The sequence below is a fragment of the Mesoplodon densirostris genome, chromosome 15, assembly GCF_025265405.1.
Source record: "Mesoplodon densirostris isolate mMesDen1 chromosome 15, mMesDen1 primary haplotype, whole genome shotgun sequence".
In the NCBI taxonomy this organism is placed as follows: domain Eukaryota; kingdom Metazoa; phylum Chordata; class Mammalia; order Artiodactyla; family Ziphiidae; genus Mesoplodon; species Mesoplodon densirostris.
The window spans coordinates 25,478,234-25,497,500 of NC_082675.1; the positions used below are offsets into that span (position 1 = coordinate 25,478,234).

The 19,267-nt window shown below is 56.4% G+C and overlaps 1 protein-coding gene across 2 annotated transcripts in view; it reads left to right on the forward strand.

Annotated features, from left to right (window-relative positions):
- Nucleotides 1–19,267, forward strand: part of BCR (BCR activator of RhoGEF and GTPase) — a 100,327-nt gene that overhangs the window by 40,025 nt on the left and 41,035 nt on the right. For both annotated transcript variants that reach the window (XM_060118630.1, XM_060118631.1), the window contains exons 2-4: nt 9,481–9,647; nt 15,264–15,368; nt 15,707–15,892. In XM_060118630.1, the coding sequence (XP_059974613.1) occupies nt 9,481–9,647; nt 15,264–15,368; nt 15,707–15,892 (458 nt within the window). The remainder of the gene's footprint in view (nt 1–9,480; nt 9,648–15,263; nt 15,369–15,706; nt 15,893–19,267) is intronic.

Genomic DNA, 19,267 nt, shown 5'->3' on the forward strand with positions numbered 1-19,267 from the left:
GACCATGACCTGGCTCCTGGCCGGGCACCTGGGCCAGCAAGGAGGGACCACGCTGATGGCTTCCCCTCCACTCCTAGACCACGGTCCTGTGCCCGGCGCTGCCCTCTTGCAGGTGCCATACTGCTGCCGTCACCACTGCTCTCCTCCCACCTCCTTCCCTGAGGTCGTGGCCTCAGGCACTGGGAACTCAGCGTCCCCTTCACTGTTCCTCCCCTCGGTCCAAGCCCCTCGGTCTGGCCCTGTCTGTTGTGTGTCCGTGTCTTGCTGTCTGTTCCCACTGAAGCTGGGCCCTCTACCGGTTCACCTGGAGTGACGTCACAGAAGCCTCCGGCGGGTCCCACCTCCGGCGGGTCCCACCTCCGGCGGGTCCCACCTCCAGCGGGTCCCACCTCCGGCGGGTCCCACCTCCGGCGCCACACCCAGACATACTGCCAGTGTTGCCGGCCCCTGGGCCCCACTCTTGCTCCAGACCTTCGAGGCCCCTGATTCCTCCTAAATGAAGCCCAAGTCCTTGGCCCACAGCTCACAGCTTCCCCAGAAGGACTCCTGCCGCCTCTCCTCTAGTTCCCTGCACGTCACCCTCCCAGCCTCCCGCATGTGGGACCCTGGAGGCCCCCACCCCCTCCAGCGTCTCTGCTGGCTGAAGGCCCAGTCATTCTGTCTCATACGGACCTCGCCTCCGTAAAGCCCTTCTGGATCCCTCGGGTCGGCCGTCTCTTTTCTGACTCCGTGACACCACTTCCAGGCCATGGGCTATGTCTGTGTCAGTGTCCTGTGGCTGCCATAACAAATTATCACAAACTGTGGCTTAGACAACAAATGTGTGTGCTCTCCGGTTCTGGAGGCAGAAGTAAGTCCAACGTGAAGCTGGGGCTGGGCTGTGTCCAGCTCTGGTGGCCCCGCGGACTCCTTGGCTTGTGGCCGCATCATTCCAGCCTCTGCCCCCATCCTCACATGGCCTCCTCTTCTGTCCTTCCTGCCTTGTGTTCTGGGGGAACTAGCGTCTGCCCCCTCACTCCATGGTCACTTCCTCGGGGAGACGGTCTCTGCTGCCCGCCTGAGGGTCCAGCTGCCTCTCATCGGTGGCCTTGCCATGATGTATGTGTCACGTGACTCCTGGGGTTCTGCAGCCCCCAGGGGCAGGGGCTTAGTCTGTGGTGCCTGCTACTGCGTGCCCGGCACCGTGCCCAGCGTGAGTCAGGGGTGCCCTACGTCTTGGCTGAGTATTGGGTGCTCAGTACATACATTAGTTTGATTGTCTGAGGCTAGACTGCCGCCGTGGTCACAGAGTCAGGCTGTGCAGAGTAACAGTCACATCATCCTGGCCTGAGGGCTGCAGCCTCCGCCCACCCCTCCCAGCACCAGCTGGCTCTGGCCCAGGCCCAGAGCATAAGTGATCTTTCCCTTCCCGAGGATCTGGGAGCAGAAGGCAGAGGTGGGTCCTTGGAGACAGAAGAGAGTCCTTTGATAATGTTCTAGATGCTGCTTGGGAAGGGTCCTCGTCTGCCCACACTGGGGGCACTCGGGCTTTGGTGCGGAAAGTCCTCAGCAGAGTTGACCTTCAGGCAATTCAAGCTCCACCCAACTGGAACCCAAACCCTGGGTGGGAGGGGCCGTGGGAGCTGTCGGCCCATCACCCCAAGAGCTCAGCCTGGGCACCTGGGGCTGCCTGGAGAGTGGGGCTCAGGCCCCTCCCAACTGCATTTTCCGGCCTGTTGTGTGGACTTAACCAGCCTCAGGGCCTTGTGTGTGGCACACGCTGGTCTGAATTGTGAGCTCCCCCTGCCCGGGCAGTTGGGACTTGCCATGCTGGCCTGCTGATGTCATTGTTGGGGTGGCAGCATGAAGACTGAGAGGTCCTGGTTCCTGGGGTGCCCTCTCTGCCCCTCCTTCTCCCACAGAACCACAGGCTCTGACGGCAGGCTCTCGCCAGGATGCAGCGGCTGACTGGATGGGGGATGTCTCGATAGAAAGGATTTTGACCCACGTGTTGTAGTTGCAAGAAGGGACAGCTGCCAGCCTGACGGTGGAGGAGAAAACAGAAGAACCACCCAGATATCTCAGAAAGCGCGGCAGCCTCTCACTGCCCGTGGGTGGCCTGAGGTTACAGTGCCAGGCCGTATTGACCTCTGTCCAGAACGATGCTCCGGGTCTTCAGGAAATGGCTGGATGATGTTCTGAGGTCCCTGTTTAAGAGAGAAAAACAGGTCTGTTTTGTTCTGTTTTGTATTGTTGAGATGAAATTATACAGCAGAAAACTAAACATTTTCAAGTGAACCACTCACTGGCACTTAGTTTATTCACAATGTTGTGCAACCACCGCCTCTATCTAGTTCGCAAACATTTTCTTTTATATGTATATATATGTATATATATATATATATATATATATATATATATATATATATATATATAGGTTTTTTTTGGCTGCACCAGGTCTTAGTTTCGGCATGTGGACTCTTAGTTGCGGCATGCAGGATCTAGTTCCCCAACCAGGAATCAAGCCTGGGCCCCCTGCATTGGGAGTGCAGAGTCTTACCCACTGGACCACCAGGGAAGTCCCCCCAAACATTTTCATCACCCCAAAAGGAAGCCCCATACTCATTAGGTACCTGCTTTCTGTCTCTATGGATGTGCCTATTCTGGACATTTCATATAAATGGGATCAGGCAGTATGTGGTCTTTGGGGGCTGCCTTCTTGGCATAATGTTTGGGAGATTCATCCATGCTGTAGCCTGTGTAAATACTTCCTTCCTTTCTAAGGTTGAATAATATTCCCTTGTATGGATAGACCACTTTGGTCTATCAATGTGTTTATCCATTCATCAGTTTTTTTTGTTTTATTTTATTGGAGTATAGTTGACTTACAATGTTGTGTTAGCTTCAGGTGTATAGCAAAATGATTCAGTTATACCTATTCTTTTTAAAATATTTTCTCATATAGATTATCACAGAATATTGAGTAGAGTTCCCTGTGTTATACAGTAGGTCCTTGTCAGTTACCTGTCTTATATATAGTGGTGTGTGTGTTCACCCTAGGCTTCTGATTTATCCCTCCCGATCCATTCATCAGTTGAGGGATAGTTGTGTTGTTTTACCTTTTGACTATTTTGAAATATTGCAAAAGAGAGTGCTCTTTGAACATTCTGGTACAAGTTTTAGTTTAAATATCTCTTTTCATCTCTTTGAGTTACATACCTCAGGAGAGTAATTGCTGAGTCATACGGTTATCAGTTCGCCTTTTTAAAAATGTCTTTGCTTTGAAATGTGTTTGGAAGGTGATCGAACTGGGCAGGTCACATGGTGGACCTGGGTGTAGTTTTTCTCTCAGAGACTCAGTTTCCCTGTCTGAAAAATGGGCATCTGGAAGTTCCTGCCCCCTAAGGGGATGGGGGGAGATTCAAGGAGATTCCTGCCCCCTAAGGGGATGGGGGGGGATTCAAGCCTCTCCAGAGGCTGTGCCAGGCAAAGGTCAGCAGGTATTTGGCAAAAATACCCACTTGCTACATCAAAGATTTGAGGGTTTTCCACTGTTTGGGGAACTTACTTCCCTATAGCACCACAGACATCCTCTGACTGTACCCAAGTTCTGCTACAAATAAAGGAGCCAGCCTTGGACACGGAGCCCCAGGACCAGTGGCCTGTCCCACAGATGGAATCTGCTCTCAGCACACAGGGCAGCAGGAGGAGGAGGGCTCAAAGCTCAGGATGAGTGTGGGGTCCAGAGCCAGCAGTGTCCCGTGGAGCCTGTGGGCCCTTTGGTGAGACCTGGACCTCCCTCCTTGCCCAGTTTTCTGAGCCTCTCCCAGAGGGGCGATGCCTACCTGGCAGGACCCCCCCCCCCAAGGATGTGAGCTGCTGTCTGTGAAAGTACCCAGCACTGCACCACCAGCACCACTGTGCTGCTGCCCTGGGACCAGGAAGTGGTGTGGGACCGGGAGAGGAGGGTAGGAGCCGGGAAGGGGACTTCTGCAGACACGATGCGATGTGGTGAGGGTTCCAGGCCTGCCTCACGCTGCAGCTGACAGAGACCCGGAAGGAAGCCAGTATTTGATCTGCTTTTAACTTTGTAAATAAATACAGCCCAGTCCTCTGCTGGCGGTGTAAACGGGGATGGAGACCACCCGCTGCTGGGGTCTTCCTGTTGCCCCACCCGAGTTCCCGGTGCCCCTCTTCCTGTTCCTCTGTCTTCTTTTTTTTCTTTGGCCGCACCACGCAGCTTGTAGGATCTTAGTTCCCAGATCGAACCTGTGCCCCTTGCATTGGAAGCACAGTCTTAACCACTAGACCGACAGGGAAGTCCCCTGTTGTGTCCTCTTGACCCCATGTGTATTTATCAGCGAGCCACTCCCTGCTCCCCAGGCCTCTCTCCTTGGTCCCTTGTCTGTTTTGGGCAGGGAGGGCTGAGAGTGTAACCTTAGCTCCTCCCGAGGGCCTGCTCCAGACTCACGGGGTGGGGAAGGCATGTTGACCTGAGGGGTGGGACGGGGCTGGGATCTCGCAGCAGCAAGGCAGCCGAGGCGGGAACTGGGGACCCTCCAGGCACCTCGGGTCTGGAAGGGCCCCCCTGCTCGGCTGCCCCCAGGAGGTGAGCAGCCAGCGGTCCGGGCACACGTTTCATGGGAGTCCTGCAGCGGCGGTCCCGCAGGGCCCGGCAGAGGCCTCAGATGGGGTCTCGCTCCCTGAGGTGCAAAAGCAGAAATGAGAAGGGGCGTGTCGAGGCTCCTGGGGGCCCTGTGAGCGGCTGAGGGACTGAGGCTGGTCCGGGGGTAGGTGGCGCTTTCCGGGCTGGTGTGGCGTGGCTCTGCCAGGGCAGGGAGGAGAGTGCCCGGGGGCTGCAGGCACGGATCTGCGATGGGCCAGGTCCTCCTCTGACCTCAGGAGCCCGGCTGGCAGGGATCTCATCCAGCCTGGCTGGGGAGAGTGCAGGTGGATAGGGAAGAGGCCCGGGAAGGGGTGTGTAAACTCAGAGGAGAGGGGCGGCTCGGACCCGGCGTGCGGCTCTGCCAAGTTGACGGGTGGACAGCATAATGGCAGGGGCTGCCCTTGAGGCTACATTTACAGAGAAAGCCCAGGCTTCCCTATTGTCTTTATTGCTCAAGAAATACACAGGTTGGGAGGGTGTCCTGGAGCCTGGGTGGCCATCACCCAGACCTCTCTCAGGTAGCACACCCTTGGAAGTTTCAATTCTATGCTTATTTTGTGCTTATTTTAGATGTGGTTGCCAAGAGGCTGCTAGAGATTAAGGGAAGCCGCCCTGTCCGCTCCCCCCCCCCATACTGCCACCTCACCATTGCCACTGGCGGGAGGGGCTTAGGAATGTGTCATGTACGTAACATAAAGTGGACCACTTTAATCATTATAAGTGTGCCATTCAGTAGCATTAAGTACATTCACTTTGTTGTGCAGCCATCCCCACCATCCGTCTCCAGGACTCTTTTCATCTTCCTGAACCAAACTCTGTCCCCATTAAAAAATAACTCCATTCTCTTCTACCCCCAGACCCCGGTAACCACCATTCCACGTTCTGTGTCTATGAATTTGACTTTTTAGGGACCTCATATAAGTGCAGTCATAGAGTAAATTTGTCTTTCTGTGACCGGCCCATTTCACTTAACATGGCATCCTCAGGGTTCATCCACGTTGCAAGCAGGTATTGGAATGTCCTTCCTTTCTAAGGACGAGTGATATTCCATTGTATGGATATATGGATAGACCACATTTTGTTTATCTGTCACCCATCGATGGGCAGGTGGGTTGCTTCCACCATTTGGCTCTTGTGAATAATGCTGCTGTGAACTTGGGTGTGCAAATATCTGTTCGGGTCCCTGCTTTCAATTCCTTTGAGTATATACCCAGAAGTGGGATTGCTAGATCATATAGGAATTCTATATTTAATTTTTTGAAGGATTTTTTTTTAAACCAGTGTCGTCCTTGAGGTGTAAGAAGGGGATGTGACCTGGGCACAGACTGGGGACCCCACCCCCTGCCGAACTGACCCTTTTCCTTCTGCTTTTTTGGAGGGGGGTGGGGGCTGCCTTTTTTCCTTGCATTGGAGGGTGGATTTTAGATTTGCAGAGTGCTTGGCTGGAGGCTGCTGAGCCAACTTGCCTGGAGAGGAGGTTTCAGATTTCACTGTGCAAACCTTTTTCCACACTAAACGGGGAGCTGTGACTCAGCCTCGCTGCCCCCTCCCCCTCCCTCCCCCTCTGGCTCTGAGCATTGGGTTGAGCCTCCTTCATCTCACTGAGCCTCTAGAAGCCATGGGATCCCAGGCCCATGCCTGCTTCTTTCCTGTGTTTGGCTTCAGCCTTGGGTAGAGCTTTGCAGGAAGTGCCTGGCCTCAGCGGCCACCGTGTCACCAGGTGGCCAGGCCCAGAGAGGTTTTCCCGCTGGGTGTTGCTGGCAGAGGAGAGGAGAGAAAGGCCTCTCTCTCACTTTGCTCTGGTTCTGGGGAGACAGTGGCTTTCCAAATCCCCAAATAATGCACCTTGTGCTCAAGAGGAGGGGGACCCCTGTGGTGTGGGGACCTCGGGTATGAAAACCCTCCCGCAGGGTGAGAGGAAGGCAGGTCCCTGTGTGCTGGTTAGAAGCCGGAAGAGGCAACTGAGGGCTTTCTTCCCGCCTATCACACTTGCATCGGAGCAGTCTTGGGGGGGTCAGTGAAATGAGGGGTGCTGAGTCCAGATTAGCTGGACAGTAGACTGAGCCCTCAGGTGGGATGCAGGAGGGGTGCCAGCCATCCAGAACTCAGGCTTAAAAGCATCAGTTCCTCAGATGTCGATTTGGGGAGGTGTGTGCAGAGGGAAGATGGCTGGGTTTTTAGTTGCCAGGGAGCCTCCTCACTACGCCATGGCATCTGGCTGCAAATCTGGCCCCTCAGTCTCACCTGGTGGGGATGGAGCATCCACGTCGGAGCCGATGATCCCCCTGGACACGGGCCAGCAGACCCTCACGGGGTTGGGGGGATGACTTGGTTTTGCACCAGGTTGTCGTCCGGATATCGTGGAACCAGCACGTGGTTTCACAAACATGAATTCTTGCAGTTCTTGGGGTGAGCCTTGGGGCCTTGAGCCTGACCCTGAAGTTCTTACTGGAGACTCAGTGTTGATTTGACCTTGGTCGTGAGCGCAGCACAGTCACGGGCCTGGAAATCAGGTGGTGTGCTCAGTGTTCTTCCAGGCGATGAAGAATATGTTGACTTTTTAAGATTGTTGTTTTTTAAAAAACAGTTCAAAGGTTCTTAGGATATGTGGACGCTGGTAATTCTGAGCTAATGGAAAAGCCGGGCCCAGAGGAGGCGTTGGGGGCAGAGGATGGGACCTGTTGAAGGAGGTGGGGAGGGCACGGCCGGCCGCCCTAAAGAGTGACAGTGATGTTTTAGAGCTGAGGGGGCCTCTATCCATTGTCGAGTTCACGGGCCCAATTTTAAGTCAGCAAAACTGAGACATGGACGGCTTAAGTGAACCGCACCATCTCAGGTGTGCAGCCCCCTGGACAAGACCAGAGCCTCTTGCTTCTGAGACATTCCCACCACGGCTTAGAGCTGCCCACCTGCCCCACCTGGAGGATGAGTCCCAGGTTGCAGGGCCAGAGCAGAGAGCCCCGTGGCCCAGGGGAACCATTCAGGTTCACGGGGAGCGAGGCCCTGACAGCTGGAGCCTTCTGCCCGTGCCCAGCTGCTGTCGGAAGCAGCTCCTGTGGTCGGCAAGTTTCGAGTAGGGGTTGCTGTAATTTAGGAAAAGAAGGCCTCATGTTTATTTTATTTAAAGAAGCAAACAAACCTGTGATTCCCAGAAGGAAGTGGAAGCTGGAGTCAGACCTGTTTTGGAGGGTGGGGTATGGAATAGGATTCTGCATTAACAGGGTTTTGTGTTTTTTAATACAGTTGACCCCTCCCCAGCTGTCCTTGGGGATGCTAAGTGTAAGCTAGTTAAGTGCCTTTGCAAAATCTCAGGAGGAGGAGGCAGAACTTGACCATGGCCTCGGACTATCCTGCAAGGACAATACAAAACCCAAAGTCCAGGGGGTCTGTGGGTGATAACCCAACACAACGATCTTGGTAACTAAAGCCCCTATGATGGTCCGTGGATTAAGGGCCCATGGGATTAAGAGGTACCAGGGTGCCTCTGTGAAGTTCTTGGGGTCCTCCTGCTACACTCACCCCAGAACTAGCCTCTGCTGGGACCCTCCTGTGGACACACACGCAGGCAGAACCCAGCCTGGCCTTTGCGGCTGGCACCTGAGTGCAGACACCAGGGACACAGGTGGATCGGCATGGCAACCAGCACGGTGCCAGGCCGGGTGGGGGTAGTGCAGGATCTCTGCCCTGGCTGTCTGCTGGAGTCCCATGGGAATCCTTTACAGCCACCAGGGCCCAGGCCACCCCGGGCATCTGACTCAGTCTGTTTTCAAAGCTCCCCAGGTGACGCTGCCCTGTAACCAGGGCTAAGGACACCTGTTAGAAGGCATGTGACCAGCTGGGACCGGAGGTGGAGGAATGGGGTGAGGCAGAGGCGTGGAAGGGAGCTGGGACTTTGGCCGTGTGGGCGCCCGCAGCTCGGTGGCCGGTCTTAGCCTGCAGTGAGCACCTGGCCAGTCCAGCCGTGGCTCCTCCCAGCTGTCCACATGGAAGGAAGTGAGAACAGTCTCGTTTCAGACTCTGGAAGCCCGAGAGTGGCCCTGCGCTGGGCCCTGTGCCCACCTAGCCTGGGCAGTGTTTGGTGGTGGCAGTTGTTGTAAACTGGTGACTGACCGCCCTGGAGGCCACCTGTGCTGTAGCCCTGGGCTGCTTGCAGGTGAGTCACGGTGACGTGACTTAACCCAGTTGGGATGACCTCTTGGAAATCCCGGGTGCCCTTTGGAAGGAGTCGAGAAGTGGCCCTCATGTGAGATTTGGAACAGGCTGGGCCATTGTAAGTTGATGTCCCAGTGAGGGGGTCCCCTGAATTAGAACAGTTCTGGGAACAGAGCTACCAAAGGGCCAAGGGCTTGGAAGCACGTATGGGCTTTGTGGTTTGGCCTGGGATGGGGCTGACTGCCGTCAGGTGCCTGTAGGAAGGTGTTAGCTCTATAACTAGGTGCCCCCAAATACGGAGTCTGCTGTAGCATAACCCACTCTCTGTGCTCACAGGGACACTCGGCTGGGAGAGGCCTGCATCCTGTTTCCTGGCCCTGCACCTAGGTCAGCAGGATCAGGTCAGATCCCACAGACAAGGTAAAAGGATGTCCCTGACAGCAAGGTACTAGCATTTGGGGTCCACCTTTCAGGGCCCCCTCCCGCTGCCCCACAGCTGTCGAAAGCCCAGCCTCGTGTCGCCTGACAAGGGGGCTGCTGCTTCGTCCCCTCCTCACGCTGCCGTCTTTGGCCAGTCAGTTGTGAAGGTGAGGTCAGCCTACCCTGTTCCACGCCTGTAGGTGACTGGTGGGGCGTGGAGCCCCTCTCCTGGCTCTAACACAGGCTGCTTCTCTGCAACATAGATGCACCATTCGGGACGCCGCTGGGGTACGGCTCTGCCACGGACCGGGCCGAGGAGCAGCGCCAGCACCAGGACGGGCTGCCCTACATGGATGACTCACCCTCCTCCTCGCCCCACCTCAGCAGCAAGGGCAGGGGTAGCCGGGACGCGCCGGAGTCCACCAAAGTGGTGAGTCCCGGGGTGGGAGGGCGGGTATCAGCAGTAGCAAGTGGGTGATGGGACAGCCAACAGTCGGAAGTCAGTCACTAAAGTCACTAAAGCCCTTATTCCCCCATCTGGTGCGTGGGGACCGCCTGCCGGGACCATGAGCTGCAGGGGTCGTGGGGCTCTGTCGGCAGGGCATGGACAAGGCAGGCAACCGTGCTGAGGCCCAGAACTCAGCTGCTATCTAAAGCAGCGGAAACTGGGGTGGTGGCCCTAGCAGGGTGCCGAGCAGGGTGGTGTCTGCACCCAGAGCACTGGCCCCCTTTTGCCAGAGGAGATGCTGAGATGACTCATCCACTTTCCAGGGTCTTTCTCCTGAGGTCTCATTGTCATTAATGATCCCACCATCACCTCCACTCTACAGGTGGAGAACTGAGGCTCCGAGGTCCATGGCGAGTGCAAGCTGGCACATCCTGCAGGTGCCTCTCTCGTGGGCACACGGCTGGGGTAGTGGCGGAGCTGGTGTGCCAGCCCAGCCTGGCTCAGTGTCCTCACACTCCCAGCGGGCCCACGGCTCAGGCGGGCACTGCTGAGGTGCATTAGGGCCCAGCCGGGCACCCCTTTGACCTGTCGGGGTCTTTCCTTTTGGTCTGAGAGGGTGCTGTCCTTGGGGCACCTCTGTCTTTCTGGTCCCACTGTCCCTGAGGACAGACACCTTCCCCCTTCTGCTTAGCTTGTTTCTGGGTAATCTCCACTCTGAGTTTAAAACTGAGAGAGAGGGGGCTTCCCTGGTGGCGCAGTGATTGAGAGTCCGCCTGCCGATGCAGGGGACATGGGTTCGTGCCCCGGTCTGGGAAGATCCCACGTGCCGCGGAGTGGCTGAGCCCGTGAGCCATGGCCGCTGAGCCTGCGCTTCCGGAGCCTGTGCTCCGCAACGGGAGAGACCACAGCAGTGAGAGGCCTGCATACCGCAAAAAAAAAAAGAAGAAAAAAAAAACTGAGAGAGAGGGACTTCCCTGGTGGTCCAGTGGTTAAGACTCTGTGCTTCCACTGCAGGGGGCACAGGTTTGATGCCTGGTCGGGAAACTAAGATCCTGCATGCCGCATAGTGCAGCAAAAAAAAAAAGAGAAAGAGTGAGAGGACTCTGCTTTTCCCTGTGGCTGGAAGCATATCTTTTCACTGCAGTGGCCTCTCCGCTAGGCTGGTGCCTTAGCTGCAAAACTACTTCTTTCTTTTGCGTTTTTGATTTCTGAAGACCACCGTGCTGGGCAGTCTTCTCGTCCTGAAACGGGGGTGGGAGGGGAGCCCATGTGTAATGCATACCTCCCTCATGGAGCTTCTTACCAAACAGCCAGTTTCACCATTTTACAGATGAGGAGACTGAGGTTCAGAGAGGCAAAGTGACTTGCTTGAGACCATACAGCTACCAGATCTGAAGCCTTCCCGACCCCTCAGCTGACAGTCTTTCCCTCAACTGCCTTGCCTTTTTTTGATGCATCCCCTTTCTTCCTGCATTGTGGGTGTCACTTGGTACAGACAAGCATCCTTACGGCTGAGCCCTGAACTTGGACCGTCTTCCCTGTCCATCTATGGTCCCTGAGGGCTGTCTTCCCCCGGCACGACCTTGCTCTACTTCAGCCCCCTTAAGGAGGCTGCTCTGCCCTCCCTGTGCCCCAGGCCCTGTGCAGCTGGATGCCCACCTACCTCTCCCTGGGCTCCTGCCCTCAGACCCCTGCTACACTGACTTGGGGTTCTGCCCCCACCTTTTAGCCCCCAGTTGAGGGGCTTATCTGCTGTGGAGCCTGTCCAGGTCCAGGTGCTCACCCCCTCCTTCCTCGTGGAGCCCACAGGCATTTCTCACGTTACACACAAGGCAAGAGGCTGCACCTGCTTGCCAGGCCTGGGGACTCCAGTCCCCAGCAGGCCACCTGGCCCAGAGAGGTGTCAGGAAGCACCTGGGTGAGATGGGGACTTGAATAGAGGAGGGCTGCACTGTTTTGTTCCAGAAGCCCTGTGGTTAGGTGCTTGGAGCCCCAGGGTGGGCACCCTTCACTCCCCTGGAGACAGGCACAGCCCTGACTTTCTGGGTCCCCCGTCAGCTCTGCAGTGAGACTTCCTTCTTTCATCTTTGATTATGGGTTTGAAGGTGATGCAGCTGTCACTTTCTAGCACCCACAGAAAGCATGGTGGTCTTGGGGTCAAAGCTGCCTCATCCCCATCAGCCAGGGGAGGGGTCCCTGCTCATCCCTCTCCATCCCTACCTTCCCGGGTGGGGCTCATCCCCGGCTGCCGAGCTTGGGCCCTTTGAGCAGTGAGCTGTCAGGAGGACCTTCCTGGGGACTCCATGGCAACTTGGGGGCTCGGTGGCCTCCTGGGGTGCAGGTCAGCTCCGTGCATACCCGTCCCCAGGGGTGGGTAAGGGGTCAGCAGAGGCCAGGCCCCCCCCTTGCCTGGGGCACTGTGGAAAGGATGCAGGTGGCCATGTAGGGTAGATCCTGGTGACCGAGGCTGTCGCAGAGCTGAGCGTCAGTGACATTCTCCATCCCTGGTCGTTCTCAGAGGTGCCTGCCAGTCTTGTCAGTGTTTCCCCTGGACCCATGACTATGCAATGCCAGCCAGCGAGTGTCAGGATAAGGATGAGGGTCTGGGCATCACCCCCGGCTGCCATCCTGGGGGGAAGCGGTGTCCTTTGTTCTGCAGCTGTGCTGACCACCACATCCCAGCCAGGAGCAGCCCAGCCCTCACGGCCCAGGTTCTGCACCCCAATCACCCCAGACCCCAGGGTGGGGGTGGGCCTGGCAGCTGGCTGGCGGGTGGCGGTTCTGTTCCCCTGGGTCCCTCCCTCAGCTTCCCTACCTTGTTTTGCCACACCCAGTTCATTTTTTATTTTTTATTTGTTCTTTTAGCCTCAGGGTTGTGTTGCCTTGCCCTCTCCCCTCCCGGGCAGCAGTGAGAGGAGGCCTCCTTCCTTCCTTCTTCCACTCGCCCTTTTCCTCCAGCTTCCTCCCGCGGTCTCCCGTCTGGACTGGGTGCATTCACACGCCCTTCCCAGTGCTGGCACTGGGTGCATTCACGCGCCCTTCACAGCACTGGCACGTGCCGAGGTGGGGTCATAAACATCGCTGGTCCCCGCCCTGGCCTTTGCTCTCTCTCTGCACTTCCCCTCCACCCTCTCTCCTCTGGGTGGGGTGGGCCAGTGTCCAAGCCAAGCCAAGCCGTCCCTGTCTGCTGCCACTGGCCCGTTTGAGGCTCAGGAGAAGGTTGTAGTCTGAGGAGAGGTGCCCTCACCCCCACCCAGACGTTCCCTTGAGCTGGCTGCGCCCTCTGGAACGGAGAGCTGGGCGGGACGCTGTCCTGCCTATGTGCCTTTTCCGCCCGGCTCTCCAGGCTGCGGCGGTGGGAGCAGCCCCACTGGCCGTGCTCACAGTAGTGGGGTTGTTGCCGGGCGCACAAGCCTTCACTCTGGACCCGCTGGGAGGCACGTGCAGGGTCCGCGCAGGGTCCGCTGGGAGCTTGCTTCCCCGAGGCGCCTCCGCTCGCGACGTGGCCTCTGTGGTCTGAGGTGAGAGGAGATGATGGGATCCCTTCACCCTGCACATCTGTGCTGATAGTGGTGGCACTGGGGGCCCAGAGCAGGCTGCATGGATGGTCCTAGACCCCAGGACCCGCTTGTCTCACGGACAGGGGTTCCCTGGAGGGGCGCTTGGAGCTTCGTAAATATGCGGCCAAGCCAGGGCCCAGCCAGCGGTTCTGGATCCTGTCATTGGTTGGTTTATTCTGTGAGTCTTTGTGGAGCACCTGTGTGTTCCGGGCGCTATGCCCCAGAGGCTCCCACCCTTGGAGCCGCTGCCCAGCGTGGTCTGGACGGGGGCTGTGGTGTGGGGCATGGGTGTCCTTTCCCCGGAGTGGCTCTAAGCCAAAAATCTGATGGCTGTCCCCCATGTGTGCACACACAGCTGTCTCCCATTCACCCACAGCCTGGGAAACCAATGACGGAAAGTGCAGGGCTGTTACGTCCCCTTCTCTGGACACAGGGCCCCAGCCGTCTGGCACCTCCCTCAGACTACAGTGAGGCCAGTCAGCACAGGCCGGGCAGAGGGAGGGCAGCCTCAGCCTGGTGGAGCACAGGCCACGGGCATGGCCACCCTGACACCAGATTGCCTTGTTGGTGGTCCAGGAGCAAGTGAGGGGTGTGGCCAGGAAGTCGATGAAAACAGCAGTTTCATTGCCTTTGGAATCATCATCTGTATTAGTTTCCTGGGCACCTGTAATAAAGTACCACAGACCATGTGGCTTAAACAACAGAGGTTGATTTATCCCAGTTCTGGAGGCTGGAAGTCAGCAGGGTTGGTTTTTCCCGGGACCTCTCTCCTTGGCTTAGAGATGCCCGTCTTCTCCCTGTGTCTTCCCGCTCTGTGTGTCTGTGTCCTAATCTCCTTCTCTTGTTCTTTTTTATATTGAGGCATTGACATATAGCATATTCGTTGTAGGTGTACAGCATAACGATTTGATATATGTATATATTGTAAAATGATCACTAACCATAAGTCAACATCCATCACCACACGATTACAAATTTTTGTTCTTGTGATGAGAACTCTTAAGATCTATTCTTTCAGCAACTTTCACGTGTACGATACAGTATCATTAACTATAGTCACCATGCTGTTCATTACATCCCCAGGGCTTATTTATTTTATAACTGGAAGTTTGTACCTTTTGATCACCTAGTCTCTTCTTAGAAGGATACCAGTCATTTTGGACTAGGGCCCACCCTAGTGACCTCATTTTAACTTGATTACTTCTCTAAAGACCCTTTCTCTGAACACAGTCACATTCTCGGGCACCAGGGACACATCGCCCCCATAACACCATCACAACTAGGGATGGAATGTGGTCTTCCAGCCATCTTGGACCCTACCCCCTGCATCTGCATCCAGGGGTGCGTCAGCTCTGTGCTTCTGAAGCAAAGGCAGCAGAGCATCACCCCACATATAGTAGGGGCGTTTAGTAGTAAGGAGAGGGGGACCTTGCCGTAGCCCACATGTATGCAGGTCCAGAGTCTGGAAAGCAGGCTCAGAAGATCAGGTTCAAGGGACAAAAGCCCTGAACCCAGGGGATGGGGTTTCCCTTGGGCAGGTGGCCACAGCCCCCCGCCCCACCACTGTGGCTGGGAAGGAGGTGGTGCTGCCCGGGCCTGGTCGGTCCAAGGGTCAGGTGGCAGTGGCACAGACGCCGGCGAGGCAGGTCCCGGGAGAGGAGAGGGGAACTGCAGGAGGAGTCGGGATGGCCGTGTGGGGGGCCCGACGCCCCCTGGGCTCAGCCTCTTCCAGGACAGCCGCTCCTCGGTCACGGGTAGAAGGTGTGGAGAGAGGCCTTGCCCGCCCTGCTCAGCTCCAAACTGCCCGTTTCCTGGTGTCAAGACCAAGGGTGGCCTTTGGCTTAGCTGGATGACCATCCAGAATTTGCAGCGACCACAGTCGAGCTGACACGCCGGGATCCCCGTGCCTTCCTAATTTAATCCCACCTGGAACCTTCTCGGGGAGCTTGTCCTCAGGTTGACAAGCCGGCTTCCTCTCTGAGGGGGGCCGCCTCAAGCACCCTCCCCTGGGTCTGACTTTTGTCCATTTCTCCTGCAGAGTGAGCTGGACTTGGAAAAGGGCTCAGAGATGAGGAAATGGGTCCTGTCTGGAATCCTGGCTAGCGAGGAGACTTACCTGAGCCACCTGGAGGCGCTGCTGCTGGTGAGGAGGGTGCAGGTGCTGAGCGGGCAGGGTGGGCCCTGGCGAGCTCTGCTCATGCGTCCCAGGTCCCAGGTCAGCCTGGGAGCAGCCCACCCTCCCAAGATCCTCGACACACCTGTGGGCAGGCAGGACATGCCACCTCTGTGGAGGTTGAGCCTCCCCAAGGGGCAGTGGATGCCAGTGAAAGACTCGGGTACCAAACCAAGCTGGCTTTAAATTTTTATTGTTAATGGAATTTAAAAACTAAAAGCATGTATGTCACGTGACCACAATGTACTTGACAAGTGGCGAGCCCTGACACCTGTGCTGCCCCACCAATCACCTGTGCCCTCTTCCAGCCCATGAAACCTTTGAAGGCTGCTGCCACCACCTCTCAGCCGGTGCTGACGAGCCAGCAGATCGAGACCATCTTCTTCAAAGTGCCTGAGCTCTATGAGATCCACAAGGAGTTCTACGACGGGCTCCTCCCCCGCCTGCAGCAGTGGAGCCACGAGCAGCGCGTGGGCGACCTCTTCCAGAAGCTGGTGAGTGACCCGGAGCAGGGACCCGGCAGCCTCCTGCGGGTGACGGGGTGACGGCGGGGGCCAGGCCTCTCCCTGAGCCTGGTGCCGCCTGCGGGCAAGGCTGCTGAGGGCACGATGGGGAGAGAGAGTCCGGGACACAGCTTACTGCCTGGGATGCCAAAGGGGGGCTGTGGGGAGGGGCACCGCCACAGCACCACTGCTGGACCCCACGTGAAAGCGAGGCTTCCCTCCCTCTGCTGGCCCCAATGATATCTCTGGTCCTTTCCGGGTCCGCTCAGTTTTACTCAAGGTTCCCAGTCTCCAGACTGGTCCCCTCTGGACCACAAAGAAGCCGCTGCCCTGGGAACGGGACTCAGACTCTGGGCAGGGGTACTGGGGCAGGCAGAGCCTGGAGGGGCAAGCACAGGTGGGGACAGCGGGGGGTTGTACTTTATTTCATTTTTGCGGTTCTATGAATTAAAGGGTCTTGAATTAATCAAGAATTTAAGCTATTTGTAATGAGGTGGATGGACTTGGAGTCTGTCATACAGAGTGAAGTAAGTCAGAAAGAGGAAGACAAATACCGTATGCTAACACATATATATGGAATTTAAGGAAAAAAAATTGTCATGAAGAACCTAGGGGTAAGACAGGAATAAAGACAGACCTACTAGAGAATGGACTTGAGGATATGGGGAGGGGGAAGGGTAAGCTGTGACAAAGCGAGAGAGTGGCATGGACATACATACACTACCAAACGTAAAGTAGGTAGCTAGTGGGAAGCAGCCGCATAGCACAGGGAGATCAGCTCGGTGGTTTGTGACCACCTAGAGGGGTGGGATGGGGGGGTGGGATAGGGAGGGTGGGAGGGAGGGAGACGCAAGAGGGAAGAGATATGGGAACATATGTATACGTATAACTGATTCACTTCGTTATAAAGCAGAAACTAACACACCATTGTAAAGCAATTATATTCCAATAAAGATGTAAAAAAAAGAATTTAAAAAAAAAGTAGTTTGGGGAGGGAAGGCTGTTCAATAAAAGTCAGGGTCATACGAGAGGAGCCCTTGGGTCCCCAGGGGGTCCCTAGCTGAGGAAGTGGTGAGAACAGGCCTTCCGTGTGGCCCCAGCTCCCGCCGCAGCCATTTTGGGGACCTGGAGGCACGTTTAATGTTAGCGACTGTGACAGCAGCTTCCTGGATCCTTGCAGGAATCAGGACGTGTCCTGTGGACAGGTTGGAGGAAGGCAGGAGGGCTGGTTTGTACCTGGGGACGGCCATGCCGGGCTGTGAACCGAGGGACCGTGAGGCCGTCTGGTCCCCGGGTAGTGGGTTCAGCTCTGATCAGGGGGCTCAAGGGGGCCTGCGGGTGCCCTGTCTCAGCTGGGCTGAGGCAGCCCCACCAGGCAGGTCCCATCTCCACCCCGTGCAAGTGAGGAGGCCGAGGGGCAGGAGGTCACCTGCCCAGACGGTACCCCTGGTCTGTCTGCCTCCAGGAAGAGTGCTTTGCCCCTGCCTTCAGGGTCATAATACTGGAGGGCGGGTGGTGCTGGATGACAGAACAGGGTTTCTGCAAGGGCTCAGTGGGCCCAAACTGGCTGGGAGTCCATTCGGCAGACGTAGCTCTGGGTCCCTGGTTACAGGGAGGGAGAGGCGGCCGTCGGGGCAGGTCAGGGACCTTCTCTGGCCATTTGCTGACCTCGGGGCCCACGAGGAGCCAAGGAGTCGGCTTTTAAAAAGTCAACGGGATTGGGAAAATCTAGTAATCAGATGAAGCGGGTTGGTGGACCCCTTGGCACTGGCCACGCCACCCCCGGAAGGGACCAGGCTCGGGTGAACACTGAACTGAGACGTGGGTAACGTAGAACTTGTCCCAACAGAAGGGGTGGTTGAGGGACCTGAGGATGATGGAGAAAACTCTCAGATGGAGCTGCCGGATCGATGTTTGTCTTCCAAGGTGTGAGGTTCATGTGTGAGGAGGCCCCCACCTCTGTGGGTCTAAAGGGGGAGCCAGTCTCTTTAGGTGGAAGCTGGTGGGGCATGTCTCTATATAAGGGGCAGCAAAGACGCCACCTCCCTGCACCATGAGCCCCCATCCTGGGATGCCCTCGAAGGTGGGTGCTGGGTAGGCCTGGGTGACTGGGATTCCACCTCTGAGGACCGCTAATCCTGATTAAAGGGTTTCCTGGGCCTCCTGTGCTCTTTCCCTGGAGTGTACTCCCTCCTGAGGGAAGCCGGTCCTCTGGGGGTGGGGTGGCCAAGGTCACCGGGCCCTCTCTAAGTGCCCAGAGCACGCGGTAAAAGAACGCCAGCCCCCAGCCCTCCTGGGCCGCCCAGACGCCCAGCTGGCCCACCGCCGGCCTGTCTTGGCTCATGCTGGGCTCCGGCGTTCCGCCCGGGTGTGGCTTTCCTGTTGGCCACCGCCCCGGGCTGCAGACTCTCCCGCCCGGGACCGCTTTCCCGTGGCCAGAGAGCGGAAGGCTGTGTTTTGACGCAGGTGCTCCCCATCGTTGAAGCCCACATCTTTGAAGAATTGTGTTGTGGGCAGAAACTGCAACCACGCTCTTCCCCAAATAACACTCTGAAGTCACTCGGAAACTGAAAAAAAAAAATTTAATAGTCTGATGAGCACCAGAATTTGGAAAGTTTCCTCTGGTTTCCCTGGTGTCCTTGAACTACCTTCACGTATCAGATGTTGCAGCGCAAAGACATGGGGAGAGAGGTGGGGCCGACGTGGGAAGTGGAGCCCTAGGAACCACGTGCTGCATGTTCACGTGTGTGCCGCCAGGGCCGGGCGCTGAGTCTCCCCAAGAACAGACAGACACCGTCCCCGTCCCTTTCAGATCAGCACAGCAGGGTTAGGCTCCCCAGCTAGCAGAGTCTTAGGACCCGAGGAGCCTGTGATGCCCCAGCCCTGGTACCTCTGCCACCTGGGGACTCATGAGCCACACCTGGTAGCTAGGAAGCCCTGTCCTGACGGCGCCTTGACTCCCCTTCCTGTGGGGCTGTGGGTTATTGCTACCCATCTGGGGGCTTTGTTTCTGGCTGAATTTTTATCAGCTCAGTTTTTTTGTTTCTAATCATTTCAAACTTCCTGAATTGTTGCAAGAATAGCACAAAGAACTGGGTGTGCGCCGGATATACCAATTGTAACATTTTGCACTGATTGTAACACTTTGCCACATTTGCTTAATCTTTAATCTTTATCTCTTTCTCTCTCCTTTGTATACACCCACACACACACACGCACACATGCTGAATAGTTTGAGAATAAAATGCAGATCCCTCTGCCCTTTTACCCCTAAATACTTCATCGTGTATTTGCTAAGGACATGCTCTTCTGCAACCCACAGGACGGTCCTCCATCAGAGGATGGTTCACAGTTGAGTGATACTGT